The sequence below is a fragment of the Canis lupus genome, chromosome 1 (genome assembly GCF_003254725.2).
Source record: "Canis lupus dingo isolate Sandy chromosome 1, ASM325472v2, whole genome shotgun sequence".
In the NCBI taxonomy this organism is placed as follows: domain Eukaryota; kingdom Metazoa; phylum Chordata; class Mammalia; order Carnivora; family Canidae; genus Canis; species Canis lupus.
Window position 1 is genome coordinate 54,743,531 of NC_064243.1, and position 14,031 is coordinate 54,757,561.

The 14,031-nt window shown below is 51.0% G+C and overlaps 1 protein-coding gene across 2 annotated transcripts in view; it reads right to left on the minus strand.

The window, feature by feature from the left end:
* RPS6KA2 (ribosomal protein S6 kinase A2) overlaps window positions 1-13,707 on the minus strand; it is a 345,125-nt gene extending 331,418 nt beyond the window's left edge. Inside the window, exons 1-3 of one of the 2 annotated variants that reach the window (XM_035712790.2) lie at window positions 13,675-13,707; window positions 13,275-13,370; window positions 9,335-9,394 (exon numbers count right to left, since the gene is read on the minus strand). In XM_035712790.2, the coding sequence (XP_035568683.1) occupies window positions 9,335-9,394; window positions 13,275-13,337 (123 nt within the window). In that variant the 5' untranslated portion in view covers window positions 13,338-13,370; window positions 13,675-13,707. The remainder of the gene's footprint in view (window positions 1-9,334; window positions 9,395-13,274; window positions 13,371-13,674) is intronic. The other variant, XM_049114343.1, reaches the window with a different exon arrangement.
* Window positions 13,708-14,031: the final 324 nt, after the last annotated feature.

The following is a 14,031-nucleotide window of genomic DNA, read 5'->3' on the forward strand; positions in this document are numbered from 1 at the left end:
CCACTGAGACCGACTGGGCCAGACTGTGGCTTCACCAGAGTACCGGGTGGCTGTGGAGCAAAGAGAAGCCGACTTCTAAGTGACTGCCCGCCACCAGGGAGCAGGCCGGCTCCCACCCTCTCTGCCTTCTGAGCACAGCGGGGGCTGCTTGGGGAGCCTCTGTGCTGCAGCCCAGACCCACGAAACACAGAGAGCTGCTCAGCACAGCCTAGGCCAGGGCCGAGCAAATGGTGGATCTGGATGGGCTTGCAAATGCTCCGTGACCACCCAACAGTAATACAAAGGTGCATCCCAGTTCCTGAGCTTGGCACTCGTGATACATATGCTACCCAACGTGTTCCAGTCTTCCTCAGTGGCCACACTGGCTTTCCATAAATACGCCAGGGAGCCCCTTCCCAAATGCCAGCTTCACTAATCACAATCGTCCCATCTTATTTAAAAAGAAAGTGGGGGATCCCTGGGTGGCTCAGCAGTTTAGCAGTTTTGGCCCAGGATGTGATCCTGGAGACCCGGGATCGAGTCCCACATCGGGCTCCCTGCGTGGAGCCTGCTTCTCCCTCTGCCTGTGTCTCTACCTCTCTCTCTCTCTCTCTCTCTCTCTCTCCCCCTCTCTCTGTGTCTCTCATGAATAAATAAATAAAATCTTAAAAAAAAAAAAAAGAAAAGAAAAAGAAAGTGGAATACTGCTACCCCTCCCTGCTTTGTTCAAGATATCTGAAGCCCAAGCACCTAACTCGTGCTTCTGGGGCAGAGGACGAGGCCTTAGGCCTACGGGAAGACAAGCTGAAAGCCCAAGAATAGAACGTCATTGCCGAGCAAGAAGACATAAAATGAGACAAGTGTAGGCCGACCACGCTGGCTGGCACCTGGCCCCACAGGGGCACACCAAGGTCAAGTCAGGAGGGGCCCGGGATGGGGGCCTTGCCCCTGAGAAGAGGTGAGTGTTTCCGCAGCACATGTCACGACGTGTGTTTTATTCCCTCCTTCTGCCACCACGTAAGTGTCATACCTCCAGCCACTCTCTAAGAGGGATGGGGACTGACCAAGGGCGAGGGCGGTGCCGGCAGAGGCTGAGAGTCAGAGGAAAATTCACCCCCAAAACGTTCTCTCGTCCCAACCCCGGCACCCCCCACACCAGGATTCGGGTCGCCCAAAGCCAGAGGGAGCCGCACATGGTGCTTGGCTGGCGTGAAAGGACCACGCTGACTAGGCTACAGACCTAGTCAGCATCCACTCATGGCTTTTAGTTCGTGCCCTGAGAAGCAGGGTCTGTGGCAAAGACCTTGAGCCCCAGACGCAGGATACCAAGAAAACAGTTTCCCAAACACTGTATTCGTTATGGGGTTGAACTCTGCCCTTGAAAGTCCTAAACCCAGGACCCCAGAACGTGACCTCATTCAAAAAGATGGTCACTGTAGATGTAACTGAGTTAGGATGAAGGTCATCCCAGTTGGGTAGGCCCTAGTCCAACACAACCCCGTGGGAAGACACAGGAGAACATCCATGAGGATGGAGGCCTGGATCAGGCCACACGTGCACAGGCCTCAGGAGGCGCCCTGGGCAGGTTCTCCCTCCTAGCTCCAGAAGAAAGCCACGGCCTGCACCCCCAGGTCAGCTGTCAGCCCCAGCACCACAGGTGTAACTGTCGGTGGGACCATCCCAGCAGCCTGGGCGAGGCAGATGGAGGCCCAGAGGCTGTGCGAGGGGCCAACAGGAACACCTGCCGGCCTCGCACCACACCCGCCACCCTCCTGGGCCACCCAGCGGCCCCTAACCAGCCCCCCGAGTCCTCTCGTCTTGCATGAGCTCCTGCTTGGCAGCCCCCGCGGCTTCCCTGAAAACCCAGAGCCTGGTCCCCACGGCCCTGCACCCCGCTCCTCCACCCCGCGCCTGGAACAGTCTTCTCCAGGTCTCCTAGCTGCTCAGTCCCCTCATTCAGTCCCAGCCTGGCCCCCGCCTGCTCGGAGGGGACTTGTGCACCAGCACTCTGTTGGCATGCCCCCCGCCCCCTCACTCCATCCCCACTGCTCCCCATCATCCCTCGCCTCTGCACGGAGCAGTCTCATGGAGTTGCCTTTTTGCAAGGACACTAAAATGGAAGGTCCACGCGACAGAGACTTTTGTCTCTCTTCTGTGAGTCACTGAGTCCCCAGAGCCTGGCACAGTGCCAGGCACACAGCGCTCACTGAGACATTTGCCTGGAGAACTGAGGAGGAGGACGGGGGAGGGGGGGCAGGAGGAGGGGGAAGGGGAGGCTGGATCCCGCCAGGCCTGCACCCCGGACCTGCGATCCACCGCCACACACACCGCCGGAGACCCTCGTCATCTTGAGAAGCAGCTAGAAATCACCCTCTGGTATTTATCCTATTACTTGGGAAACAGGCGTGTATGTGTCTGAATCCTCAAGGAGTATGATTTCCTGAAGAACAGGAGGTCTTACTCATGATTCTGTTAAGCCCAAAATAGACAGTAGATGCTCCCAAAACGATGTCTTCACCGAGACTTTGAGTTCTTTGTACATGAGTCGCACAGGCCCTTGGCTCCGTTCGTCGTAGGGCCAGGTGGGGATCCGCTGTGGGGCCGAGGGACCCGGGCCCCCCTTGGGCGGCCAGGGGGGACCTGGCCAGGGCACAGATGGGGGCAGACGCTGCCGATGCCCGGCCGGCTGCTTACTCAACATGCGTTTGGCACCGCGGGGTGTTTTGGTACTACATCTTGGAGAAAAATATGTCTTAATGATTCCCTAGAGAGGTTTATGACTCACATAAATTGCAAAGTCTATGTCTCCACACCCAGCTCGCAGCTGCATCTCTGTCACAAGAGTACCGTCTTGTTGTTTTACTCTTAATTACCTCTGAAATATCTGAAGGGTCGCAAACCACACGACTTTCTACCTGTTATGGTGAATTCCTACCCGCACACCTACGGCATGACTAGGGAGGATACATACAACCTCTGTTGCCGTGATCATTCAAATCATCCATTTGAGATTAATAGAATATAAGGAACTTGTGTAATTCTTGGGGGGTTTTGTACACATAAAAAACGATTCCATATTTTCCCACATTGGTGAGAACGGGAGAGAGAAGCCCAGTGTGACGATGTCGAGCCAGTGAGTCCCGCACAGCCACACGAAGTACAGATGCGGGCTGTGGGGACACTGCCCGAGGCCTCTGGGGTGGGGACAGAAAGGAGCCAGTGGGGCGGCAGAGGCACCTGTCACCTCGCTGCAATCCCAGAGAAGAAGACCAAGCCACCACATCTGGCCCCAGGCCCGGATCCCGTCAGCCAAGAAGCCGCCAGCCCCCTCAGTGACCCTGGGGGATGGGTGACTCTAGGAAGGGAAAGCACGCTGCCAGCATGAATAGCTTTGGTTTGAATTTCCCTTATTTGTTGGTTCTGGGTTATACTTAGCAAATCACAGCATATTCGATGCCTCAGTTTCACCCGTGAGAAACAGAGGGAAAGTGACGGACCTCCCTCTCACTTCTCAGGGGCTTAGCAAGGCTGGAAGGTGAGGGAAATCACATGCAGTGTTCTTATTTCATCGAGTCATTGGGTTTCCTCTCTGGTGGGACTGGTGTACTGTCATTCCCGGGGGTTCAAACACAGGAGGCCCCAGAGGACACCCCAACCTTGATCTTAGTGCTTTTCCCATCCCGCTGCTCTGGGTTGAAGCGCAGCTTTCATTGGGTGTTCGCTGCACTATTTAGCAGCCACCCCAATATCAGTCCTTGGCAATCATGGGATTGGTCAGGATCCCCTCATCCCCGGGAGAACCAGTATTTCCTGCATGTGACCATCCACAGAGTCACTGTGCCGGCAGGGTGGCCTAGGCCACGTCTGCTGCTGTCCTGTCCTGGAGGCCGCTTGCTTGTTCACACAGGCTCCAGCCAGGACACAGAATGATGAGAGTAATCTGCTCTGCCTGTCCAAGATTGGGACCCATGGCCTCCTGATGGGGTGATCTAAGGCAGCAGGATGGGGTCCCTGATGGGTGCCCAGGGGTTTAGAGAGCGTCCCTGTTAGCACTGACTGAGCAGTCCTTCTATCGTTGGAGAGACAACACCCTCACATGCGCTCGCTGCTGGCTTTGTTACAGATGCAGAAAGATGAAGAGCTCAGACACGACACCAGCTGAGGCCACCCTGCCACGTCCAGCGGAGATGAATGTGAACGCCTACGAGACGAGATGGCCGTGACGCAGAGATGGAGAGATAGAAGAGTCGGGCTGCCTGTCTGCTGTGGAGGCTCGCAGAGCCACCACTGACACATCAAATAACACGCTGCACAGTTTTCATCACGAAATGGCACATTTTCCTTCACTTCTGCCTCAGTCGATGCTAATGCTTCGTGAAGTCAGCGTTCCTGCGGCCCACCCCGCCATGCATTTAAATACAGATGGGTTGCACCTGCTGAGCCACACAACCCTTCCTCCAAACTACATTGTGTTTACAGCACTTTCTCCAGAGTCTCTGTAAGGATTGCAAGGAGGCCTGTGTTTTGCTGGACCGAAAAACAGGAAGAAACACGAATGTAAACGGGCTGACACGGTGGGTGTGATGGGGATGACACCAGCTCCCGGAGACGTGACAGGCACTTGACAGGCAGTGAGATAATGAGCAGGGCTCCGAAGACCATGAATCTCTGTTCCAAACTACTAACTATCGCTTTAAACTGTAATTGCTTTGCTCTTAATTGCTTTATTACTTCTGAGGCTTCATTATTCTTCTTGTCTCATTTCTATTCAAACCAGTTTGGGTTGTTTTTTCTTTCTTTTTTTAAAGGAACAATGTAACTGTCTAGCTCCCCAGGGCGGGACAGGTAAGAGATGATATGCTGGAATCTACAGGTGATCTGGGGGCAGGTGGCTCAGCCCCAACCAGGGTGACATCCCACTGTTACCACGAGTTTAGCCCAGAGGGTGGTTCTTCTTTCTTCTTCCTTCTTCTTCCTTCTTCTTCCTTCTTCTTCCTTCTTCTTCCTCCTTCTTCTTCTTCTTCTTCTTCTTCTTCTTCTTCTTCTTCTTCCTCTTCCTCCTCCTCCTCCTTCTTCTTCTTCTTCTTTTTAAGATTCATTTATTCATGAGAGATACACAGAAAGGCAGAAGGAGAAGCAGGCTCCCTCAGGGAGCAGAGGACTTGATCCCAGGACCCCAGGATCACAACCTGAGCCAAAGGCAGACACTCAACCACTGAGCCACCCAGAGATCCCAGCCCAGAGGGTTCTGATAACACTTTGGGGCTGTTCTTTCCTTCAAGCATAAAGGGTTCTCCATGATCCCCCAAATCTCTTCCCTGGCCTCGCTCTGAGCCTCCCTCCCCTGAGCAGAGAAATCAAGGAGTCCAAGATGTAGCTGCTTGGAAGTCAGGCTGCTGGTCACTGAAGGAGGTCACACTGACAGATGCTCAGAATCACAGGATGTCCTGCCCCAAATAAGTGCCCACAGGTCCACCTGACCCCTGAGAAGAGGCCAGTGGCCAAGCAGCGGGGACCCCATCTTCAAGCATCCTCAAAGAGGCCACCAGAGGCGTCGTCCATCTCACTGTGAGCCCTCCCACCCCGGTTCCTCCGCAGAGCTCCCCGCCAAGTGGTAGCTGCCCTCAGCAGGTGCCACCACCCTCGCCATGCTCTGCTCTGCCTTCGGATGCCACAGTCTCTACTGTCAAAACTGAGAGTGGAAGTTCAGGGGGGAGAGGGAAACACCCTTGTCATCACGTGGAAATAAAGTAAAACGATGCTAATGTTGAGAAGAACTTATCTGGACCCGGTTTCTAAAGTTGACCAGACAAGACAATGATCTTTATTAATAAATGTAACCCTGATATCTAAGCACTTTAAAAAAACACATACAACAAATTCCAATATTTTTCACAGGTTGTTCTGTGAAATTAGAAACTTGTCTTTAATAAACACCTGTGTCTATACTACAGGGATGGAAGGGTAACAGATGGGGTAGGGACATGGAGTCTGGGGCTGAGCAGTGCTTAGAGGCCTCGCTTCCATGTCCTGGAAGGGGCCCACCCCACGCCACACCATCTCCCCCAGGGACCAGGGACCGGGGCCCTCGGTGGCATACCCAGGTGAAGCATGTGACTCTGCAGTCACCCATGAACACTGGTAGGGCTCTAAGTCCCCACCTTCCACCTGGGTTTGCAGCACGTAACCTGCAAAAGGAAGCAGGAAGCAGGAGTGCGAACCTCACAGGGCAGGTGCCTCTGACACAGTCATGGGTCAGCTCTCTGCTCCCAGATTTCCCTTCCACGACCATGGGCTGTCTCTCTCCCACATCCCTCCCAATAATAACCCTTTCAAGACACAGCTGAAATGTTCCCTAATGTGATCTGGTGAGGGTTTTTTGTTCGTTTGTTTGTTTGGAGTTCGTTGCGTTTTTTCAGACTCTCAAGGGTGCCCACTTCTGATGTGTCAGGTGAAATTCAACCCATAGCCATCCTCCCGGACTTAGGACACCACCTCCCTGTCCCAGCACTGGTGTTCCAGGGGAGGAAGCCTTTCCCTCCACAGCAGTGAAGAGGCACATGGCTCCAACACCAACTTCCTATCTCACTTGCAGTCTTTATTCTAGAAACTTCTTTCATGGACAAAGCCCTGACGTGAAATACAACTAGACAAGAACCCCACATGGAGATATTCGTACATCAGATGTCCCAGTGTGTTCTATGCTTTAAAATATATCCATATGAAGACGATCCCCACAGAGACACCATGTCAGATGATGGCCAGGCTGCAGTCGATGCTGTGTCCTCCCCGTGTGCCCCCGGGGACACACCCATGTTCCTTTGTCATCATTCCATGGTGGTACCATGTGCCACCCACAGGTCATCAACAAATATTCTTGCTTGAATGAATGAACTGTTGTTAATGTGAATGACTTTTTTTTTCCTAAATAGGATTTTTCATCATCACCATACATGTCAGACCGGACAAAGGTATGAAATTTTTCCACTCTGACTTCCTCCATGGGTCTGAGCCACAGATCCTCCAGTTACAGGTGACGGCACAGTCCCCTTCTGAAGGCCAGAGAGGATGCAGAGACGCGCTGGCTTCTAACCCACCCTTAGATGGTTGTGTAAGCATTGTGTGCTGCCGGCTGGACCTGCCTGTTGCTTCCAGCATCATCTATCAGAAACCTCAGTGAGTAGCTTGTTGTCCCATTATTTCTCAGTGTCCCCACCAACACCACGAACCTATCAGAAATCAACATTATATCCCGCAAAATACTCCCAAAATTTGTCTGGAACTTTCTTCCTTCGTTTGTTAGGAGGCAAAGTTAAATTGCTTTCCTACCATGAAGAAATAGTAATAATTTGCTGTGTCTCCCCTCCTGTTATCAAAATCAACCTTAAAGCGGTCGAATGATTTTACTGCAATAAATCAGCATCTATATTTCCATCCAAAATGTTAAGGATAAGACACTTTGAGACTAGGAAATCTTAGGAAATAAATACTGTTAATGAATTTAATGATTCTCAGTTAGGGGCACTTGGGTGGCTCAGTTGGTTAAGTGTCTCCCTTTGGTTGAGGTCATGATCTTGGGGTCCTGGGACTGAGTCCTGAACCAGACTCCCTGCTAGGTGGGAGTCTGCTTCTCCCTCTGATCCTTCTCCTGTTCGTGCTAAGAACTCAGTCACATTCTCTCTCTCAAATAAATAAATAAATAAATAAATAAATAAATAAATAATCTTTAAGAAAATTCTCTGTTAATTGCATAAGCGCTTTTGAGCATATCTTGTGACATAATCGTGGTGTTCAGTTTGGCCTATGAGAAGGAACAGTCGGCACCCCTGTACGAGCTGGCCTCCCGAACCTAACTGCTCATGTACCACATTAATCTGTCTGCAAGAAACATCCAGAAGGTTTCTGGTGATCAAAATTCCCACCAATGCCCAGCAAAGTGCAAATAAAAGTGGCAGGCCAGGCGTGGCGTGGTTTCTCTGAGACCCCGGGCCTTCGACTTTGTTCATTTGCAAGGAGGGCCTTGACCTCCGTGGAACTGACAAGAACAGGGGCCACACCTACTCTCCCAGAGAATGCAAGCCTACACCAGGCCAGATGTTTTGTTCAAGAATGCTGGAAGCTCCTTGTAAAGCCAGGAGCAGAGCCGGGCTGCACACTTCCAGGGCAGTATCAAAAGTGCAGGACTGAAAGGCTGCCAGCTAAAGATGAAGCAGCTTTGCACCCTTTTACTTTATTTAACCAACATATTACGTCATGTGATCATGAGATCCAGTGGCACCGGGCTTAAAATGCAGATTGGTGTGCATGCATTTAGACAGACGTGAAAGACGGTTCTTAGCATCCGAACAGACCATTTTGCAAAGCCAGCAGTGCTCACTGATCCACTCCTCCAGCTACAGTACCTTCCCAGCTATTTTAAAAAGTCAACAGAATTGCAAATTTTACAACTTTTATGGTTCCAAGCAGCGCCTGGCTGAGCAACTCAGGAAGTGAAAGGTTCTTAATTGCCTTGTCACCCTTCCCGGCTGCAGCTGCCTTGGAGGGCACTTCTTTGCAAGCGGTAGAAATGCGGCTGCTTCAACAGAATCCCTTCCTCCGGCGTTGATTCAACTTTGGAAGGTAGTGCTTCCCTACCCGAGGGCCCTGGAGCATGCTTGCTGGCACCACAGCCTCCCCCACGTTGCGTTGTCTGAGCTTGTCTGCTCCCTTAAAGGCCAACCCGCTTTCCTGCCCCCTGGGGTCAGGCTTGTGCCCCCACCACACCGTGTGGAAACCAGGCTAATGCAGCCAGTGACAGCCAGTCCTCGGGGCACCTTTCCACCCAACGGCCCCTGCAGGGTGTGCTCCTCCCAGCCTCACCCTCCCATCCCCCTCAGCTGCTGGCCTCTGCCACCACTGACCTGCTCCTGGGGGCAGGGGCGCATCCCCCCTCTGCTCGCAGGGCTCCAAGAGCATGGCCGGCTCCACGCACATTCGGAGGCCAGGGTGCCTACCTTCCAGCAGGTGCAGCCATTTAGCACTTCCGTGCCCCAGCTGGTTATCCTACACACCTGTCTTTATTGATGACCATCCCTCATCTCCCCTCTGAAAAGCCCCTGCTCAAGGACTCTGTCTTTTACTCTGGTTTGTGATTTTTCATCCCATGTTTTATGTATTCCTCTGGAGGGAAATTTATTGGCTATCATCGACACATGGCACACACATGTGCATATATGTATCTGTGTCGGCGTGTGTTTGCATACAGATATTTCACTAAAATAACTGCTCATGGGCTGTTGATTTCAAACTTCCACGTCTCCCTCCACCCCACCTTCCTCCCCAAAGAATCAGGCTGTAATAAAACATGTATAGTTACTTCTTCCACGGTATCTTCTGTGGCGGGCTCCGCGTCCAGGTTAAGATCCTCCTCGGTGGTCTGACAACAGAGATACACATTGAAGAGAGTTAGCATGACAACACTCTTGTCAAGAGCATCCTACGGGTAAGCAGCACAAGGGCGAACAAGGTATTCCCTACTAGCGCAGCAGCGGAATAGGGCAAGTGCACTGAGGGACCGTCCCACCTGAATCTGCATGTGACCGTGTGAAGCTTCATGCAGGAAATGGATCTTTCTACAGCAGGTGGTGAGGAGAGCATGGAGCGTTCACAGCCACGGTTGGAAATTGCCCCGTCAGCCAAGCGTGTATCACTCATGGCACAAGTGAAGCGGGGAAGCAGGTGATTTACGTAAGTCCCTGACCTGTGGATCCACGTGGGGCTCAGACTAAAGGGGTTAAGACAGATGTGACAAAGGGAGGGCGTCTGCAACCATTCTTGTTTGAATGGAATAAAATCACGGTCTCAGCTGATGCTTCGAGAATGACTGAGCTCGGGCAGGGTCAAGTTCCTGGCCCATAGACTCGTACAGCGGAGTGTTTCCATAAGGATAAGGCTTCACCGGGAGGGTCTGTGTCTGAGTCTTGCTTCCTACATCATGACCGAAAGCAAACTGCTTAACCTGGGCCTCAGTTTCCCTGTTTAAGTCTGGAACGTAATAGCATCTACCACTGAGGGATGTGGAGAGAGCTCCGGGGAGGAGCCCCAGACGGCTGGCAGTGGGGACACCATCGCCCGCCACACGCCCCAAGCCGGCTGGCTCACTACCTTCCAGGCGGTCAGCTCACCCAGCAGCCGTAAGACAACTGGCACCGAACATTCTAGACCGTGAGATGTCAGGGAGTCCTGTTGGATCTGCATTGTTTAAAAACAGGGACTTTTCCTTTCTTTAACGCATGGTGACATCCCAGAAAGGACGGTCCTGCTGACTCCTTCAAAAGAACATGGAAAGGGGATGAATGGGCCCCTGTGGATGGGTTTCTGCACCCCCTGACTCACTCTGTCTCCCACTTTCCCGCCTTGCCCCACACCCCTTCCAGGCATCCCCTGGGCCACCTTACACCTGCTGGAAGCAGTGACTGAGGGTCCGGCTAAAACATCATACACACAACTCTGTACGCTTCTCTTTAAGGCCAGATTCTTCAGGGATTTTATGGAGGGCCCAGTTTCTAATTAGCACACGTTTCCTTGTCAATACACCTCATTAAGTGGTCAAATATACCACCTAAATATTTCAAAACAATTCATAAAACCACAAATGCTTTTCCTCGATAGTCAAACAAATTTCCCCTGGTTTGTGGGCCGAGGCAAAGCTGGTTCGCGTACAGAGAACAGTGTCCCCAGTACAGTGAGCCTCAAGCCTGACCCAGGCCAGTCCGAGAAAACAAGGCAAGGCCAGAGTGACTCCTAGGTTAGGATAAAACTGGTCCCTAGCACTGGAAAACCAGTCATCAGTCATGTTAAATTTGTGCAAAAGCGAGTGACAGAACAACTGGCACCGTACAGCAGACTCTCTCATAAGAAGAAGCACACAAAGCTCCTCGTGCAAAGATTTTATGATATTTAATCTGAGTCTGGAGGCCAAATGTATTCCATTTGTTTTGCCCAATGTCTTGATATGTGAGATATTTTAATATCATACAACATAAAACGTGCAAAATTGGAAAATACAATGAGCCTCTGAGTTCCAGGGCAGAGAGATTTCACATGTGTGGATTCAGGTTTCCCCTGGACCCAAAGGACCTCAGGACCAATGCTTCACATTTACTCTTTCCAGGAAAAGCTCTGATTTTCTGGGTTCCAAAGAAATAGGATTGGATGCTCTATCTTCATAAGGCATACTGCAGAGGGTATACTATCCTAAAACATTTACCCAGGAAGCCTAAAGAAAATTTCTTTTGCTCCAGGACCATCTACTTTATCAATTTTCATGATTTGCTGTTGCATATACATCAATCTCAAAAAGTTTTAAAATTCGCCCTCTAAATGGGGTGGCAAGGCAGTGCTGTCTATGACTTATTTCTTAAATGATGTGAATATACACATCGCTGGTCCATTTTCAATCGATATATTTACAACACAAGCTGCTCCTTAGAGCTCCGGTCAGTGGCAGTGATGGAAAGTCTGGAGCCCCATGAGAAATTCTGCAAGGCCCTCCACATCCGCAGTGTTGCCCCCACCCAAATCCTCCCCCACCCCAGCAGAAGGGCTACCTTCAGGGGGCCCAGCTGGGTCTCCACCACAGACAAACATAGTTCCGAGAGGGCTTCAGAAAACACCAGCAAGTAAGAAAAAAACTTCTGACTAGTCATTATTAATTAAATTCATTCATTCAGTTTTTTAAAACCTCAAATCTCCCTCCAAAGGAAAAAAATGAACCCCGAATTAGCCACCCTTATAAGTGAGAGGCTCTTTCAAAGGCCTGGTGTTGGCTGCCAGGAATGACATCATGGGCACACAGAATAGTCAATGACAGTGAAGAGCTGGGGTGTCACCTCTCTAGATTTAGGTGCTTGTCACCGGCATCAACAGCACGTTGTCCCACCAAAAAATAGGCTTGATATCTATGCTGTGCTCAACCACCTCTGTTGAACAGCAACATATAGCCCAAGCATTCATTAAGTTAGTTTGGCTCCCCTCAACATACTAAATGTATAATATTAAATAAATTCTCTTTTAAAACAGAATCTTAAATAAATAAATAAATAAATAAATAAATAAAAATAAAAATAAATAAATAAAACAGAATCTCCTGTTCAGTTTAAAATTGTTACATGAGGGACGCCTGGGTGGCTCAGTGGTTGAACGTCTGCCTTTGGCTCAGGGTGTGATCCCGGTCCCGGGATCGAGTCCTACATCGGGCTCCCTGGGGGGAGCCTGCTTCTCCCTCTGCCTGTGTCTCTGCCTCTCTGTGTGTGTGTGTCTCTCATGAATAAATAAAAAAAATCTTTAAAAAATATAAAATAAGTGTTACATGAATGTCTAAACATATAGTCTGTACATATAAAAATAAGTAACATTTAAAAGAATTTATTTATAGGCATGAGGCTGGGATAGGAGATAAGACAAAAATTAAAGCTTGGATTTTGTAAACATTCATAAGTTATTAGAATTTGTCATTTGGGAAAGCAATTTCGGTTGCTAGAGACACAGCACAGGTATGTCTAACGATTCAGTAGGTAGTCTAATAATGGACTAAGGGTGCTCTAATAATGCATAACTTTGAGGAACCTACTCTTCACAGAAAAACGTATGTTGATCACCTGTAATTCAAATTAAGCAAATCAAATTCCATGGACCAGACTTCCAGAGAGTTCCATGTCCCTAGGGAAGCATGTAGTGAAACAGTATCAGAGGGGACTCCCAGCAGCCAGCCCCCAGGGAGGGGCCACTGACACTTGCATTTCATTAGCTTTTCTCTTTATTTGTAACGGCTCCTCTTTATGTGGACGCACAAGCTATTAAGACCGCATTATCTTCATGCCTTCTGTTTCCTAAGAAGTCACCATTGTTTTGCCTCCTGGTTTCATCCTCCACTCTAGCAAATGGAGTTCTTATCATGTAAAGCCACTTGTTGAAGGAAAATCAAACTGATGCAGATTAGTTTGGAAGCTGTGATGACTTCAAGATACACACATACCTCAGGAAGCATCCTGAAGTTTCGTTTAAGGGCAACAGTTTTTTTTCTTCAAGCGTTTGCGTTCATTCATATAGTTTACACCCCACTCAGCGCCCTGCGTGTGAGCACCTATGGACACAATGCATACACACGCTTGCATACATAGACGGCAACACACACAGCTCGGCACACACTAGATATTCACACAGTCATCCCCAGCACGCAGGAGTCCATTCTGTGAGACCTCCCGCGTGCCACCGATAGGCTGTTGAGCGCGCATCCTTCTCTCCTGGGCACTCACCTCTATCTCCATGGGCTCCACCTCGATCTTCTTCCATAGCTCCAGCAACTGTGCGATCGGCATTTTTTAAAACTTTCCTTTCCTTCTGTTCAAGTACTGGTGGTAAGGGAGAAAAGAAGAGAGGCATGGAAGAGTGCAGAGCGCCTGGGCAGGCAGGGGGTCAGCGCCCGGGCAGAGGGTCCCCGGGGGCGGGCGGGGGCCGGGGGTCTGCAGTGTGGCTGCGGGCCGGGCCGGGGCTGCGCGCCCTCCGGCCGCTCCTGCCGCTGCTGCCGCTGCGCTGGGCCGACCAGCAGAGCCAGACCCGACCTCGAACCTGCACTTGCAGCCCCGCAGCGGATTCCCGGCCTCGCCCCTCCCCCTTCCATTGCCACTCCCTCCTTCCCTCCCCCCACTATTTTACCTTAATTGGCTCTAAATGATGGGTGCAAGTTGGGTCTGAGGATGCTGCTGCCATAGAAACTGCATAGCAACCAAGGGCTGGGAAGAGGGGGGGCGAGGAGGGGCCTGCGGCAGACTCTGCCCTTCTCCCTCCCTGCACGGCACGCGCGCGCACACACACACGCGCACACACACGCACACGCACACTTTCCTTCGCCAACCACTCCCTAAACCCCACCAGACCGCCTTAGCCCCACACGAGGGGATGAGCCAGGAAGTCAGGTGCAGGGAAGCTGCTTTTCCTGCAGGAAGATTGAAAACCCTGGTGTCAGGAAACTGCTGCCAAGGGGGCTGCAGAAGCAGGGCCCCCCCGCTTGCT